Genomic DNA, 18,289 nt, shown 5'->3' with positions numbered 1-18,289 from the left:
CAACTTCCCCTGTGTCCTTTGGGATGCATTCAGGAGCTCCGGACGAATTCCAGCTGTGACTCATCCTGATACCAGGCGGATCTCTTGCAGAGCATCCTTTGGGATGGCTGCTCACATGCCGGAGGTGAAACTGCCCTTTCTGACTCCTTGGGACAGAGGAGGATCTTAGCTCGAGACCAATGAAAACCCAGACAGGTATTTGGTTTTGGGCAGGTCCATATAGAAGGGAATGTTCAGCCAGGAACATTTAGAAGCTTATGAGAAGCAGTGACGGGCAGCTGGCCACGTCCAGGGAGCAGGATACTAAGGGGGAACTTGGAGGCATCTCAAGATGGCTAAGAACCTGTTAATGCTTCTGCTCCTCACCCTCCTCAGCCAAGGTAAAACGAGACTGGGTGCCTTGGTAGACTCCATTTTATTGCTATTCAAGTCGCAACTCTCATATTCTGCTTTAGTTCAACTTATCAGAATTATTCTACTTTCTGGTACAATTGATTAGAAGCAAAGATTCGGAAATGAACAAAGAAAGATGATTAACTTATTAGAAAACAGAAATAAGTATAAATATAAGGATAGTTGAAGAATATATAACATTACAGTATGATAAGATGCGATAAAATGTATTATATATGTACTTACTGTATATATTTGTTCTCGTAGATTTTCACAGGTGTAGGTATGCTGGTCTTGTTTGTATTCGTGTCTTTTCCCGGGTAAGATTGAGATTGTCTTGGCAACGTTTCGGCGAGGTCCCACTCACCATCTTCAGGCTGGTGTTTTCGGCTTAAAATGTGATCGGAGCTGCCGTCTTTCTATAAATCTTGGTGGGGTGTGTGTGGAGTGTTGTATGTATATATGTATGAATATTATATATTGTAACACAAATACATACCTATTTCCCTGGCTCAACTGATAAGGAGGAGAGCCTGGGGCTTAGTGGCTAAGACTCCTGCCTAACATATAATATAGCCCAGGTTCAAATCCCAGTAAGGGTATGGCTAGCTGATGAGAGCTAATTAGCTTGAAATAGATCTATACTAGTCTCCCTTTATTTATTTATCAGTACAATTACAATATATATATATACATACATACATACATACATACATACATACATACATACATACGTGTGTGTGTGTGTGTGTGTGTGGTGTGTGTATGTATAGGAGGTATACTGATACTGAAGTGTTGTAAAGATGAAAACTGTGATATGAAATGAAGAAAATTGTTTAACAAAAATTATTTTTTAAAAAAAGAATTATTCTACTTTCCTTATAAGTTCTGTAGCTCTTTTACTGATGGAAGAATCTTCACTTTTGTTTCGGATGTGTGTCTTGGGGGGGGGGGGGAAATGGTACGCCACCTTTTTTCTGGAGAAGGTTCTCTTCATCAAAACTCTTGTGGTCTTTCTTAGATGATGTTTTACTGGTCTATGCTGCAGGAGCCTCAGAATCCGTTTTACAATTTTCACTGAAGCGAACTTTTATTAGCCGCTCTCACGTTCCCATCCGTTCTGCTTTCCAACACAGTGTTTCTCAATCTTGGCAGCTTTAAGATGCATGGATTTCAATTCAACTCCAAGGATTCTCCAGCCAGCATGCTAGCTTGGGAATTCTGGGAGTTGAAATCTACACGTCTTAAAAGATGTCAGGGTTGAGAAACTCTGTCCTAACACATTCAGAGTATTAGAAGTAAACGCCTTGCTTCAGAAGGGACTTTACCTTCAGCAATATAAGACTGTTTATATAGGTCCCAAAGGCATTTTTTTTTCCAAAGGCAACGGTGTTTTGTTTTTCCTTGAAAGTGTTTTGCTTCTCATCCAAGAAGCTCCTTCAGCTCCGTCTGAATGGTGGCGGATGGAAGGATTGATATACCTTGCAGTCCTCTGGTCGTTAGTGGTCTTTCTGAGAGTCATTGAGGCCACTTGGAAGTTTTATCTGGGCCCTCATAGTGCAAATGGGTGCTGAGGCTTCTTGGAACTGCTGAACTGAAACGTCTTCAAGGAAAAAAACAAAATCCAATCGCATTTTGAAAATGCACCTTTGGGACAACCATGACCTGAATGACTGAGAATCTCCATGGACATTGATTTAGGTCGTTTTTTCCCCAACCTCCATACGTAGATTTCAATTCACAGGGATAGCTGAGTTGGCTCCGGAATATTGAATGCTGGAGTCCACTGTTGGAGAATATTTCAGCTGAAACACCTAGTGTAGATTTTCCCAAAGGTGCTTTTTCAAGGAGCAACTGGATTTTTTTAGTTTTTCTTTGCAAACGTTTCGCTTCTCCTCCAAGAAGCTTCTTCAGCTCTGACAGGGTGGTGGGGAATGGAAGGATTGACACTCCTTGCAGACAGCTGGCCATTTGCATCCTTTTAAGTGAGTTGTTAAGGCCACCTTGGGGGTGTTTCTGTGTCCTCGGGGCCACTGTTCTTCAGCAAGAGGGAGAGAGGCTGGCCAATTCCACCAGAATCACCAAGGAGAGAACCACTTTAGCATGATTCTGTGAGGCGGTGCCGAATCCTCTACAAAGCCCAGTGCAGGCAGATCGTGTGAGGCGAGAGAACATGGCGGGAGACGTCGGCAGGAAAGAGGGAAGGATTCGGCAGGCTTTTTGTTCCTTACCCCCGACAAATGGGTGTGGAGCCTTCTTGGGACTGTTGAAAGGACTGTGTTGTAGACAGGACCGTAACCAGGATGACTGAGAATCTCCACAGACATCTAATGTAGGTTGCAATTCAACTCAGTTTACCAGAAAAAGAAAAAAAAAACTGGTAAGGCATCATTGTCCAAAGTAAAATCAACACGTTTGATGGATCATTGCATCTTAATAATGGCTTGTAGCACTGAGGACTGTTCCACCACCTGTTGAGGGTGGCCAAACCAAGATATGTGGCCACTTGGAAGACGCATGATCAACGCATTGCTTGCATCCAGTTGCAATAACAGGGTAATTATTGAACACGTATAAACTGTAATAATACGGCAAGAATATCTGCGACAGGTTTGACAGGTTTGAAAGAAAACACATCATGATATCATAATATTAATATTATTAATGTTACCATGAATGTTAAGCTTTGTCCTGTCAATCAGTGGGCAGACACTGCATCCAGCCTGCAGATAAACAAAACCTGTATTTATCTTTTAACAGATGAAAAAATAAATTTAGCTGCTTCTTCCCATCTATGGTGCAAAATGAACAAGTCATCCGGAAAGTGATTGAGAGAAGAGACAGTTAGATGCCTTCAATGTGTTTTAGTTTAGAGTAGTTGTAAAGTAAGTAACTTGATACGTTAGCAGGGGACATGATAGCAGTGTTCCAATATCTCAGTGGTTGCCACAAAGAAGAGGGAGTCAAACTATTCTCCAAGGCACCTGAGGGCAGGACAAGAAGCAATGGGTGGAAACTAATCAAGGAGAGAAGCAACTTAGAACTGAGGAGAAATTTCCTGACAGTCAGAACAATTAATCAGTGGAACAGCTTGCCTCCAGAAGTTGTGTAATGCTCCAACACTGGAAGTCTTTAAGAAGATGTTGGATAGCCATTTGTCTGAAACTGTATAGGGTTTCCTGCCTAGGCAGGGAGTTGGACTAGAAGACCTCCAAGGTCCCTTCCAACTCTGCTATTATATTGTATATGTAAAATATTTTATTTTTTCAAAACTCAGTGATCGATTTTTTAAAAGTTAAATAGCTTCTAGAGTTGATTGATTTTCAGAATACTTAATGCAGCTGGAAAAAAAATAGGAAAAAATTCTAATGCTACTCAAAATAATAGAATATATTGCTGGCTGGTTCAGCCATCAATGTCCAATGGGGATTATTTATGCATAATTATACAAAAGATCGTAACCTCCATTCACTAGCTTTTGACAATTCCCCACTGAATTCAGTGGGGCATACCATGTTTCCCTGAAAATAAGCCATCCCTGGATAATAAGCCCAATTGGGCTTTTGAGTGCATGCATTAAAATAAGCCCTCCCCAAAAAATAAGCCCTCCCCAAAAATATGACAACATAGCAGCAGCCATGAGGTGACCACGCTTGCCTCCTCCTGCACCTCAAAAATAATAAGACCTCCCCAAAAATAAGGCCAAGCGCTTATTTCGGGGGGGTCAAAAGAAAATAAGACCCTCTCTTATTTTCTGGAAAACTTGGTACTTGTGAGAAAGCATGCCTTACTTATAATGGAAATATGCTTTCCTTATGAAGATGTTTTCTTGCATTTGCATGCTAGTGGTCAACAATGGCAGCTGGATAGGAAAATTGAAGGCACGTGGGAATTGTTACACCCAGGTCAGCCTCAGGAACTAACAAATATAGAAAGCAGCAAGTCAAGATGAACTGAAAGCCAACAATGGGACTGAAAAAAAGTGACTCACAACCGTTTTTTTCACTGTTACAACCCTTACCGCATCCCCTTGATCACTTGATCCCCTTTTGAGATTAGACTCACGTATTGCAATAACCAAACTAACTTTATTAGTTTGGATTAATGCATTATATAAATCCAGGATTGCAGAAGGTGGTTGCTGGCTTAGCCAGTTACATACACTGCAAGTTATTCAATAAACAACTCAATCAAGAGTTTATTGCAAGATGCAATCCAGTCTTGTATGTGTCCTGAATATCTGAACATGGATAGGTTTACTGGCAATAATAAAATGGCCTAATAGTGAAGCTGAGAAGACATGTTTCTACTTGCTGAAAGTAGATAAATAGCAGAACACAACTCCACCCTTCAAAAGGCTACCTCAGATTTCACGTAAACATCACTTAGTTTCCTTCAAGCTGATGGAAGTGACAAGAAAACAGAATAATTAGACACAAAACCAGAGTTTCTTCTTGGTTCCACATACCACCCCCTCCCAATTCTCTTAAAACTCTGGGTTTAAATTTAAAGGCGCCTCTCTCAACAGGAAGTTTCTAGTCCTCCGTGTTCTCTGCCATTTAATTGCAGAGGCAGGATGATTCGCTACGCTGATGAATGTAGAAGAGATAGAAAGGCTAAAGTAAAGATGAACACAGCTATACATTTCTGGCTCCTGAAACTGGGTGTTAAAAGTTATTTTAGTAACAATTGGGTTTTCCAAAAATCCTTTTGTGGCATGGTTTATAGTGCATGCAAATTACTTCTTTTAGGCATGGACATTGTATTTATTGTATTTATTGTATTTATTACATTTATGTGCCACTCATGTCAGTGTCAAACAACTCGCAAGCTCACAGGGTACAGATTTTAAAATATATGAGACATTTTTAATATACTATGCATTTATTGTCCTCTTTCTTATCCAATCCATGTTATTTCTTTCTCTGTAGCATCAAATAAGTGCATAACAGAGGCTTCTAACCCTCCTTTCCCTTCAGTTGCCTCTGTGCTGTTTTCAGTTAAGGATTTGGATATTCTCGGAGTTGGGTGGGCTCTAAAACCTTTAAGGCAAGGGTGTCCAACCTTGGCAACCTCAAGACACGTGGACTTTAATTCCTAGAATTTCCCCAGTTGGCTGGGGAATTCTGGGAAGTTGAAGTTCACATGTCTTAAGGGAAGTACTACAGTCTTAAAGGTGCCGTAAGTAATTTTCCTTCTTTTCTTCCCAGTGTTTTGCCTGCAGTGTAACACATGCCACGGAGAATACAGTTGTGTTGGAGAGAACGTGACCTGCGAAGATTCCTCAGCCAGCTGCACAACATCAGTCCGAAAGGCACATGTCTGTAAGTGTCATTTGTCGCAAGTGTGGTCTGCAGTGTGTGTAGTCCCCCCCAAAAAATCAAGATGGCCACAATGGTACAATCGAAGCTCTCTGCCCAGTTTTCAAAACAGGCAGAGCTTTAAGGATGTTACGGCTACCTTCTTGACCTGACCAGCAGCTGCCCCCCTTTGTTCAACAATGTTCTTGTCTTCTGCAAGGAAGTCAGAACACGGGTGGTTTGAACGTAGAACAACAATGGGCAGCTGCACTGAAAAAGTCACTTTAGTGGGATCCGGTGTTTGCAAATGCTGCAATCAGTGGTGCAAAATACAGAGTAAAAGAGTTGGAAGGGACCTTGGAAGTCTAGTCCTAACCCTTTGCTCAAGCAGGAAACCCTACACCATTTCAGACAAATGGTTGTCTTCTTAAAAAACCTCCAGCAATGCGGCACCCACAAGTTCTGAAAGCAAGCTGTTCCACTGGTTGATTGTCCTCACTGTTAGGAAGTTTCTCCTTAGTCCTACGTTGCTTCTCTCCTGGATTAATTTCCAGCCTGAAAAAAAAAAAATCTTTCCATCTCCTCCTTTTTTTCCCCCTCAGCTTTTCTGGAATTCCAGACCGTGAGAAAAGGCTGCGCTCGGCAGCTCTATCCATTTGAATCGTTTTCCATGACTTCGCATCTCATGACCCTCTCATACCAAGCAAACTTTTGTGCGGAGGATGGCTGTAACAATGAAACCTACTTCGGTGAGTCCTGAAGAGGGGTCCCTTCGAACTGGGCCAGGGAGGGGTCCTGCCTCCAAAAGTAGAAAGACCCAGGACACTGTAGACATTGTGGCTCTTCTGAAAGATGGAACATTCCCAGGTGAAGGGAAGATTATAGGAGCTAATGTGACTTCAGAAATGATTCTTACTTACTTATTCACTCATTTTTATTTATATGCAATACAATACAATAGCAGAGTTGGAAGGGACCTTGGAGGTCTTCTAGTCCAACCCTCTGCCTAGGCAGGAAACCCTACCGTTTCAGACAAATGGCTATCCAACATCTTCTTAAAGACTTCCAGTGTTGGGGCATTCACAACTTCTGGAGGCAACTTCTGTTCCACTGATTTATTGTTCTAACTGTCAGGAAATTTCTCCTCAGTTCTAAGTTGCTTCTCTCCTTGATTAGTTTCCACCCGTTGCTTCTTGTCCTACCCTCAGGTGCCTTGGAGAATAGTTTGACTCTCTCTTCTTTGTGGCAACCCCTGAGATATTGGAACTCTGCTATCACGTCCCACCTTTATTATTTTTGTAAATAACTTGACAGTGAATATATCTAATACTCCTTCCACCTCCTATTTTCCCCACAAAAATAACCCTTGAGGGGTGTTGAGATAAGAGAGAGGGACTGGCCTAAAGCCACCCAGTCGGCTTTCATAGTCCGTACAGTGGGACTAGAACTCACTGCCTCCTGATGTTTGGCCAAAAGTTATCCAGCTACCTTTCATGCCTAAGGTGGAACTACAACTCATCACCTCTTGGTGTTTGGCCCAAAGCCATTCAGCGCCTTTCATGCCTAAGGTGGGACTAGAACTCACTGCCTCCTGGTGTTTGGCCCAAAGCCACTCAGCCACCTTTCATGCCTAAGGTGGGACTAGAACTCACTGTCTCCTGGCGATTGGTCCAAAGTCACCCAGTTGGCTTTCATGCCTAAGGCAGGACTGGAACTCACTGTCTCCTGGTGTTTGGCCGAAAGTCACCCAGTCTGCTTTCATACCTAAAGTAGAACTAGAATTCACCACCTCCTGGTGATTGGCCCAAAGTCATCCCGTTGGCTTTCTAAAGCAGTCTCTTGATTTCTAGCCTGGTGCCTTAACCACTAGATCAAACTGGCGTTTTGAATTAAAGTGCCACTCGCCACATTTTCAGTGAGCTGGTAGAAAGTATGAAAATGAGACCTTCGTTTGAGTTGAGCCGGGCTGGCATTCCATGGAGATTCTCTGCCAGCTTGAAAGCAGCTTCAGATATTGGTCTTCCAGCTCGGTTTCCCCACAGTTGAAGGAAAAGAACTGATTCTGACTCAACTGCACTTTTAGTTTGATGCCAAGCAAGGAATTTTCTTTTGAAGAGGCTGTGGCTCTATTTCTCCATTAGAGGGAGCTCTTCCCCTTTGTCTTTCCAAACTTCTGAGCTTTAGATCTTATAAGGCAGGGGTGTCCAAACTTGGGAACTTTAAGACTTGTGGACTTCAACTCCCATAATTCCCCAGCCAGCCATGCTGGCTGGGGAATTATGGGAGTTGAAGTCCACAAGTCTTAAAGTTCCCAAGTTTGGACACCCCTGTTATAAAGGGAATGAGGGGCTTCATAGTTTTGCAGTTCCCCTTAGTAGCTTGGGGGGTGGGGGGGCAAAAAGATGAAATTGACGAGAACCAAATGTCTTGTATTGATTGGGGATGAAAAACAGTATTGTTGCAAGACTTGGGGCAGCTGAGTTGGAAGAAGAATTTGTTCTTGACTTCTGAAAGTATTTCAGACTTTTTAATTGCTCGATCTATAAGGGAAAGTCCTTCCTTGTTTCTTTCTCTGTCCATTAAGCCACTGGGGGCTCCTCGCTCTCTTATCTGATTGCTTCCTAGGCTGCATCTCTTCCCCTTGTCTCTCCAAGGTCATTCACACATTCACACTACAGAAACTAAGCAGGGTTGGGTCTGATTTGCACTTGGAAAAGAAATCACTTAGAAATATCAGGACTGTAAGCTTGACTGGAAAACGGAAAAAGATCCCAGAAAATATATTGACAATCTGTTTTTGGACATATGTTAATCGGGAACCCATGGAGACCTATCTTTATCTTAATCACAACTGTACAACAGCTGGAACAGAGATTCGAGATTAATTTCCACCCTTTTGTCTGCTTCTCCCCAGTCTCTCATCCTGCCCCAACCAATCACATGCGCTGCCATACATGTGCCTCCCAGGGAGCCTGGTGTCCTGAAGCTTCTCGCACTCAAATCAGCTGTGTTGGGGATCAGGACCAATGTGTGGATCTTGACATCACTGGGAAGTTGGGTGAGTAGCCGAGGAAAAATCTGGGAAAGAGAAAGAAAGAAAGAAAGAAAGAAAGAAAGAAAGAAAGAAAGAAAGAAAGAAAGAAAGAAAGAAAGAGGTACCATATTTTTCGGAGTATAAGACGCACCTTTCTCCCTCAAAAAAGAGGCTGAAACCTGGGTGCGTCTTATACACTTAATACAGCATTTTTTGCCTCCCAAAACCCCGCCCCCTTCACCAAAATGGCCATGCATAGCCTCTAGGAGGCTTATAGAGTGCTCTTGGGGGCTGGGGAGGGCAGAAATGAACGGAAAACGGGCCGGTTTTTTGCTCAATTTTGCCCCCCCCCCAGCCCCCAGGAGTACTCTACAAGCCTTCTATAGACTATCCATGTCCTTTTTTAAAACCAGAAACGGGCCCGTTTTTGCAAAAAACGTGCTGTGTTTTTGCTCATTTTTGCCACCCCCACCCCACCAGAAGTACTCTGCAAGCCCCCTAAAGATGACTCATGCCTTTTTTGTGGGGGGGGAAACAGGCCGTTTCCGCTTTTGAGAGATTTGCTGAGTGCACAAACTTTTTTTTTTTTTTTTTGCCTCTTCAAATCCTTGGTGCGTCTTATACTCCGGTACGTCTTATACTCCAAAGAATACGGTAGGTGGATTGTAGATGGGGGTGAATGGCTGGATTAAGATGAATGGAAGCATTGCAACCTTGTTCTAAATTTGATTATTTGAATAGTCTTGAACTATTGGGCCGCTCTATCAAACCTCCTTCTTAATAGGTCCGTATTCCAATCTCAAGCTGAAAGGTTGCACCAATCTCCCCCGATGTGAGGATACCTTGAGCTTTTACTCAGGAGGCCGAACCATCCACGCCAGCTGCTGCAATACTCCGCTTTGCAACACCTTCACCCCAGGTAATCCTCCCGCTCAATTGCACATTGTATCTACGACTGCATCATTTTAAAATCCGAGGGTTGCTTCAGGATGCATTGATTTGTTTGTCTATTAGATACCCGTGAACCCCCCTACGGGCTCACGCTCCGCGGTCCCCTTCATGTTGACTCAGGAAGGCGGGAATGGGACCACGTGTGCAGGAGGGAGGCTGAGGCTAGAGGAGCCTCCTGCACACGTGGTCCCATTCCTGGACCACGTGTGCAGAAGGCTCCTCAGCGCCTTTTCCCTTCCCCCCCCCTTTTTTTTATTTTCATGATGAGAGCGGTGAGGCTCTGCCTTCCCTGCCTCCCCTGACCGCATGTCCCTGATTGGCTCCCAATAGATGTTCAGGTGCAATTCAAGTTTCCTGGTTATGGCCTTTAAAGCTTTAGATACCATAGAACCGAGCTACTTGCAGGACTTACCTGCTCCCCTCAACCTCTGCCTGCCCCCATGCCTTCCCATATGGCCATGCTGCATGCTCCAGATCTCTGCTGACTGATGTCTAATGGATGTTGTTACAAATCCTCTACCCAATACTCATCTTAATACAGAACAGATCAATGAAAACCAGTCTGATAAAATCCAGACTAACCATAATGAGCACAAAGAATAATGAAAAAAGTCATTAATTTGGAGAAGTCACGTTATAACTGACATGCATCTGTAGGATAATAAAAATGAATGAAGCGTGGAGTAGGCTAAGGAAATATCTAGCTACATTATGGGCACTAATGCAGTGTCAGTGACTCAACAATGAATCCAAACGGGGAAAACAATTCTAACTGCAATTCAGTCGGGAAGACATAATCACAGGTTAAATACTGTACGTTCATAGGTGAGAAAAGGCAGGTGAGCGAATACTTTTGGCAATATAGCGTACCTCCTGGCTTGACTTTTTCTGGGAACGGCCTAAAGGTCAAGGTCCTGATCTTGACGCACAAACGTTCATAGATGTTTCCTACTGTGTATCTCCACCCGCTTCAGATTTGCGTCTGGAGAGCCAGGCACCAAACGGGCTGGAGTGCTACAGCTGTGTGGATGGACAGGGCTCCAGTGGTGCATGCTCCAACAAGACCATCTCCAAAGTGAAGTGCACCGGCGTTCATAACATGTGCCTGGAAGGAATTGGCAGCAGCCGTAAAGGTGAGTGTTTTGATCTCAGAGCTTTCCGCTTTGGCTTGTATCCGGGGCCTCCAAACGTGGCAACTTGGAGACTTGTGGACTTCAACTCCCAGAATTCCCCAGCCAGCAACATTAAAACTTGTGGACTTCAACTCCCAGAATTCCTCAACCAGCCACTTTAAGATTTGCGGACTTCAACTCCCAGAACTCCCCAGCCAATTCTGGGAGTTGAAGTCTACAATCTTAAAGTTGCTTGGTTGGGGAGTTCTGCGACTTGGAAATCCACAAGTCTCAAAGTTGCCAAGTTACCACAATTCTTAAAAGTTGCCTGGCTTATATAATCTGCTAAATATGGACTAATATAGCATCCCGTCTCATGTAACGTGTTTCGTCCGAGACGAAACTGAGAATACCTGATTCAACAGGCCCAGTTAATGGCTGGGATTGCCCAATGCAACCTCAAATTGTGCCTCTTCATCCAGTGTTATACAATGCATCAGTTGCTGGATGGTAAGGAGCAGGAGAGCTAGGTGGCCTCAGCATTCTCACGTACCTCACCTCAAAGCTATGGGTGACCATCCCCAGATATTGAATTACATGGAGAGGGAGTGGAGTAGTGCCCTGTGTGATCTCACAGATCAGCAACCGAAGAGTCAGGCAGTAATAAAAAGATAAGGTGAATCAAAATGACTGCCATAAAGCATTATAATTCTATCTGACCATGCAGAAGGATAGAATGGTTGATGGCATCCAAAATTTCCAAGAGGCCCAGGAGAGCGAGAAAAAACACACACTTTCCACCCACCCCCACCCCAGTTCCCAGAAGAGGTCATCAATCAAAGTGAGGAAAGCAGTTTCTGTTCCATCTCTTGGCCAAAAGCCTAGCTGAACTGAGGTTCAGCGTGTTGTGCAAAAGAGAAGCCTCAAAACCTGAAATCGAAGCTACAGATTCAGTCTGGGGACTAGGCAGTCTGCTCACCGCTGGCTTCAGAAGGCAGCATGGTGCCGGGAGAAATCGCCGCTGCTTCTATACTAGCAGTTGGCGGAACAGGATCTACTGCCTACGTGGTAGTTAGACTCAGACAATTTAACTCACAGAATTAACTGGAACGGAGAGACAAGACTAACCACCGTTTTTGCATTTCCTCTTTCGTCTTGCTTAAAAGACCACAGTAGACTAGAGAATCACAAAGGTCCCATGTTTAGATGGTCATAGGATGGGCTAGAACGGGAGTCTCCAAACATGGCAACTTTCAAGACTTGTGGACTTCAACTCCTAGCTGGGGAATTCTGGGAGTTGAAGTCCACAAGTCTTAATGTTGCCACGTTTGGAGACTCCTGGACTAAAACTTAGACAGCCGGTGACTGTCAGGGTTCCAGATAGCATCCAAAAGTAAATCAGAATCCAAGGCAAAGTATTGCTCAAAGTTTCAATTTATTAATAGAGCCACGTTGGCACATCTAGGAAATCCCGAATCCGAAAGCTTTCCCCACCTAGCTGGAAGTTCAAGATCTTGCCCCCACACCCACAAGTCCATCATATGGTCCAATCTTCCACTGCCATGCTGTCAGTTCCACCCATCCAGTTCCGGTCAGGTGCATAGACAAAGGATGACCTTGACTTTCTAGAAGGAATTTTGTTTTGGCTACACATTAAGTAACTCCATACAATCCCCCCTCCCATTTTCCCACAATAGAAAACACATAGTAGAGTAATAGAAAGTCTGGCAGGCCAAAGATCCAGAAGATCCAAATTCTGGGAGTTGAAATCCACAACTCCCAATATTGTCAAGTTTAGAGACTCCTGAACTAAAACTTAGACAGTTGGTGACTCCAGAATGGAGACATATTCAATTTCCTGGGTGGGGGGAGCTCATTCAATCTCTTCCAGCTCTAATCAGTTCTTGGGTTGATATTGTTGGTTACTCTCCTTTTGTCCTTTTCTCTCCTTGCAGCTGGGAAAGAGGAGAGCTTGGTGACTTTCAAAGGCTGTGCTTCCCCTGCCATGTGCCAGAGCTCTCTCTTGGAATTGGTGCAAGAGCTGGAAGAGGCTGACACCATCTGTTGCCAAGGAAATCTCTGCAACAACCGCATTGTAGACGGTGTGATCACAGAATCCCGAGTCCATGCTGACAGCCTCGAAGACACTGAGGATGTAGGATGTGTCACGTTCGATTACAAGCCAACGAAGCCCATAGCCAAATCTGATTGCTTCTATTCAGATGAGGTGGAAGACGGTAGCATGACATTGGTGGACTCACCTCACGGTGAGGTCCCGTCTCCTGGAAACCACACTGATAAGGAGACCATCTACGTGGTTGATGAAGGGAAAGTGAGTGAGAATTTGGTCAACGAGAGCAATGCCCGACCTTCATCCCATCATGACCACACCTTTGTAGGTGGAAAACCCTATGAGGAGAACCTTTCTGGAAACTCTTCTGAAAGCAGAGAGATGTCTTCTACAGGTGATTCACACCCTGAACGTGGTCCTTCAGGCAGTTCCTCGGCTATAACAAACCTGGGGACAAGCAATGCAACGTCTTCTGGTAATCCTGGTGGTGTGGCTCTACTGATACCTTTCATTGTTGCCAAGAGGAACAGGACTACCTCTCCCACCACTTCCTCCCCCATCAAGACAAGTACCCCCAAAGAGGTTTTGTCTAGCAGTGATAAGGAAGTAGCAAGTGATACGTGTGAGACAGAAGAGGAGTGCCTCCCTGCTGGGGGACACTTCATAGCCACCAATGAGAAGGATCACGGAGGTTCTCCTTCCAGGCACCCTGCCTCTTCTTCTCCTGGAAGCGGGAAACCAGTGAACACCTCCAGCTCTGAGGAAGACACTCCCCTTGCCGGTAACTTTCTCAGAGAAGGAAGCAATCGGGAATCAGAAGCCTATTCCTCATCCATTGAAAACATACGTAATGTTTCTCTTTTAGCTGTAGAAGAACGCGGACATTCTCCTGCCACTAATACCTCAGAAAGCACCAACCTGGACCGTGGCCATGACACACTTGGAGGTGAAAACTTCATTGTTGATAATAGTATTCCCGTATCAACTCCCACCAGCCGTAATGCAACTTCAGGTGGCCTGGCCAGCAATGTTCTCCCCAGGTTTCCGATCGCCTCTATAGATAACAGCTCTTTCATGGTAGAAGGCGAGACTGGAGCAAATGCTTCTTCAACAGCACACCCCAACGTGTCCGACTCCATCCACAATCCCGGAATGGGCCTTGTTGTGGCACTTAACACCGCCCGTCCCCAAACCAAGACTCCGTGCAGCAAGCCAGAATGTGAAAACCCATCTAAAATGAACCTGATGTCTTCATCTGGAGCAGAAGAAGAAGAAGAAGAAGCTAGGAGGAACAATAGCACCTCGTTATTCAGCGATCCTAAAAGCCCAGAACGCAACACAGCAGGAAAAGAAAAACTCAATAGCGGAGCTCTCGGCCTCGTCTCAAATTTGGGGCTCTTCCTCCTTGCTTTTTTGTTAGCTGCCCTTACTTAGTTTGTCGTGACGGAGGAGGAAAGCACGTTCCTTTAAAGGGTGACCCAGGTGCCTGGATTTTACCCCAACCCGCTTCAAAAAAAACAACCCCCAAAAAACATGGGGACTTGGTGGTTCCCACATCCACAGTGTTTACAAAAGAGGAAAGGTGACATTTGCAATTGAGGAAGTAGATTAAAATTTGGCAAACTTCAGTTTTTGTACAAGAGAATGTGTGTGTGTGTGTGTGTGTGTGTGTGTGTGTGTGTTTATAGGTGCGCTGGAGAGAACGTACCGCACCAAAAAAGTATAAAGGAATGGTATTTTGCCCACTGCTGTAAGGAACGGGATTGCTTCATAAACCTTGGATACTGTGTAGGGTTGAGCATACATTCAGTTAGATTTGATTCAAAGGGGACATGGAACTGGGAACTTGTTCTTGACTCTGGATAAATTCAGTTTGGGATGTTTTGTGGAATGCTCGCCGAGCTTGCTTGATTTCTTGCAGACGTTTCATTACCAAACTAGGTAACATCATCAATGCAGTGACGCTTCTGCACATGCAATGCACGTTTCTGCCTAGGCACTGAAACAGCTTTTTCTTCCTTCCCAAATAAACCCATTTATGAGCCGCAGTGGCGCAGTGGTGAGAGTGCAGTACTGCAGGCTACTTCTGCCGACTGCCGGCTGCCTGCAATTTGGCACTTCGAATCTCACCAGGCTCAAGGTTGACTCAGGCTTCCGTCCTTCCGAGGTAGGTCAAATGAGGACCCAGGTTGTTGTGGGCAAGAGGCCGACTCTGTAAACCGCTTAGAGAGGGCTGCAAAGCACTGTGAAGTGTAAGTCTCAGTGCTACGGCTATTTGGATGTTTCACTTTGGATATCGAAAATAGCAGTGTTTTCCAAATCGATTCAGTTTTCCAAATGGATGGTTCAAATCTGACGTTAACACAATTTGCACAAACCTACAGGCCATAAATCAAAGGCAAGCCTTCTTCATAAATCAGCTGGCACTGAGAAGACTCCGGATGAAATCCTGGTAATTTTTTTCTACTTTTACACTTCCGAAATTTGGTGTTAAAGAAAGCTCTTGGGAATCCCATGGAAACCAACCAGTGCATCATAGAACAGTCAAGGCACAAATGATTTACTTTGGACCCATCATGCAAAGACTGGGCTCTCTTGAGAAGTCCATAATGCTGGGTAAAGAGGGAAGGAAACAGGAGGAGAGAATGTTCCATTGCAAAGGGGATGGACTTGATTACAGCAGTGACCGGAAGGTCTGAAGGATCAGATTGGTGACACATCCTTCTGGAGATCCATCTGTAGGGTTACTAAGAGCCCCCACTGATTTGATAGCACATCATCAATACTTTTATTAAATGACCACATAGTAGAAGGGGTTATGGAGATTCTCAGTCACGCAGGTCAGGGTTGTCCCAAAGGTGCTTTTTTAAAAAGGCAACTGGACTTTCTTGGTTTTTTTTTCCCCCTTGAAAACATTTCACTTCTCATTCAAGAAGCTTCCTCAGTTCAGCTCAGCTAGAACTGAAGAAGCTTCTTGGATGAGAAACTTTGGAAATAGCGCCTTTAGGACACAAAGCAAAAGATGTCGCTTGATTCTAAACCAGCATGTCCAAGCTTGGCAACTTTAAGACTTGCAGACTTCAAATCCCAGAATTCAATGACTCTTTTGCTTGTTCCCATAGGAAGAACAGTACAGCTGTATTATTACCCCAAAGGTAGAGACAGAATAGAATAATAGATTTGGAAGGGACCTTGGAGGTCTTCTAGTCCAACCCCCTGCTTAGGCAGGAGACCCTACACGACTTCAGACAAATGGTTATCCAATCTCTTCTTAAAAACTTCCAGTGTTGGAGCATTTACAACTTCTGGAGGCAAGTTGTTCCACTGGTTAATTATTCTGTCAGAAAATTTCTCTTTAATTCCAGGTTGCTTCTTGTCCTGCCTTCAGGTGCTTTGGGGAATAGCTTGACTGGAATTTGAAGTCTGCAAGACTTAATGTTGCCGAGGTTGGACATCCCAGCTCTAAACAATTACGATGTTCTCCATGCTTGGCAAATATGGAAGTTGTAGTCCGACACATCAGAACGGAGGCAGGCCGAAAAATTTGCCTGAGTTCTTCTCCATAACCGGATGAAAGCCTCGTAAGACTATTTCTGACATGCCCTTATAATTGCGCCATATTCTTTGCTTGCCCTCCATTGACTTTTGACTGGTGTTGTGTAAAAAGGGATACTCAGAGATCTTTGCTCATCCAAGTGCTTAACCAAATAAGGCCAACATAAATAAAGATTTTGGAAAGACAGAACGTTTTGCTTTGTTTTTGTTTTTTCCGTTCTGTTTCCCTCAGACGGGACATTTCAAACTCTGCATATCTTCACAAAATGGTGCAATCCTACCACATCATAAACATGTCCCAGTCATCTTGTTTTTCTGCCTTGTCCCCATGAAATGTCCTTGGTCCAAGAGCAGATCTAAGATCAGAAATGCCAAGATGGGGGTGGGATGTGTGTGTGAGGGATATGAAAAAATCAGTGTCCCACCTGCCTGGGTGTCGGCAACTTGCGGCTCCAGAGCCGCATGTGGCTCTTTCGTCCCCCTGCTGTGGCTCCGTCAGCTGAACCCACCAATGGCTGGCCCCGCCCCTCACCCTCCCCTTCCAGTCACTCCTCGCCTGTCTTGAGATGAGAGAGGCAGAGACAAAGAGACACACATACACCTAGAGATACCCATTTCCCACAGAAAACACCGGTAGCCATAAAACCTGGGTAGGAGTGGCAGGGTGTGTGTGTGATGTGACCGGGCAGGAGTGAGTGATGTCGAATTGGCCACACCCACGCAGGTTTTGTGGCTCACTCCTGGTGTTTTCTTTTCTGTGGGGAATGGGTCCAAATGGCTCTTTTGAGTGTTTAAGATTGCAGACCCCTGCACAGCCCATCTCCTCAAAGAACATTTCACAGCAGACTGGCATTTTTTTCCCCATGGTTCCATGTATTTTAAAAAGCTTTTCTGTTGAGATGAGCTCTTCTGCTATGGATTGTCACTGAATGGAAGATTGTTTCCATGCATTCACCACCCCTACATATAAGGGTTTCCGCAAGAATAGTCCCAAAAGTCAAAATACAATCATGGGATTCGAACCTTTCATTGCAGTCTTGATTTTGTGGGCCCCATCTCTGCAGAGTCCAGAGTTCCCTGCCTAGGTACCTTTAACAGGATAACAGAGTTGGAAGGGACCTTGGAGGTCTTCTAGTCCAACCCCCTGCTCAAGCAAGTAACCTATATTATTTCAGACAAATGGCTATCCAACATCTTCTTAAAGACTTCCAGTGTTGGAGCATTCACAACTTCTGGAAGCAATTTCTGTTCCACTGATTAATTGTTCTCACTGTCAGGAAATTTCTCCCCAGTTCTAAGTTGCTTCTCTCCTTGATTAGTTTCCACCCATTGCTTCTTCTCCTGCCTTCAGGTGCTTTGGAGAATAGTTTGACTCCCTCTTCTTTGTGGCAGATCTTAGATACTGGAATACTGCTATCCCGTCACCCCTTACAGTTCCCAGCATTAAACTAGACAGACCCAATCCCTTCATATTTTTCTTCATATTTTTAGCCTCCAGTCCCCTAATCATTCTTGTTGCTCTTCTCTGCACTCTTTCTAGAGCATCAGCATCTTTTTTTTATATCGTGGCGACCAAAACTGGATGCAATATTCCAAGTGTGGCCTTACCAAGGCATTATAAAGTGGTATTAACCCTTCACGTGATCCCATCCCTCTTGTTAATGCAGAGGGAATTTCTCTTTTTCCATATTTACTATTGTGAGGGGAGAAAATATCAATGGGAAAGTTGCAGCTAATAGGCCTAGGAGTGAGCTTGCAGGCCTCACTGAATCCAAGTTTTAAACTAATATAATTGCAAAATGTACCAGACTAATATTTTCAGATGTGCTGACTTGTGCAAGGTCTGTACTTCATGTGGATATATTTACAACAG

General features: G+C 44.3%; 1 protein-coding gene and 1 long non-coding RNA gene across 3 annotated transcripts in view; both read left to right on the top strand.

The window, feature by feature from the left end:
* Positions 1-16,606, top strand: part of LOC309396831 — a 155,481-nt gene extending 138,875 nt beyond the window's left edge. Inside the window, exon 2 of the long non-coding RNA XR_014176159.1 lies at positions 14,905-16,606. This is a non-coding gene — a long non-coding RNA (uncharacterized lncRNA). The remainder of the gene's footprint in view (positions 1-14,904) is intronic.
* LOC309396795 (uncharacterized protein) lies at positions 165-16,606 on the top strand. Of its 2 annotated transcripts, none has more exons than XM_081962244.1 (7): positions 165-195; positions 5,604-5,717; positions 6,296-6,442; positions 8,608-8,751; positions 9,512-9,646; positions 10,653-10,811; positions 12,746-16,606. In XM_081962244.1, exons 1-7 carry the CDS (start codon positions 180-182, stop codon positions 14,293-14,295), a joined length of 2,265 nt encoding a protein of 754 aa, XP_081818370.1. In that variant the 5' UTR covers positions 165-179; the 3' UTR covers positions 14,296-16,606. The 2 variants fall into 2 exon arrangements, with proteins under 2 accessions (XP_081818370.1, XP_081818369.1); XM_081962243.1 differs by lacking the exon at positions 165-195 and adding an exon at positions 262-380.
* Positions 16,607-18,289: the final 1,683 nt, after the last annotated feature.

This window comes from Natrix helvetica (assembly GCF_964273705.1).
Source record: "Natrix helvetica genome assembly, chromosome: 9".
Lineage (NCBI taxonomy): Eukaryota > Metazoa > Chordata > Lepidosauria > Squamata > Natricidae > Natrix > Natrix helvetica.
Note: the sequence above shows the minus strand (reverse complement) of the source record. Positions and strands in the feature narration are given on the sequence as shown.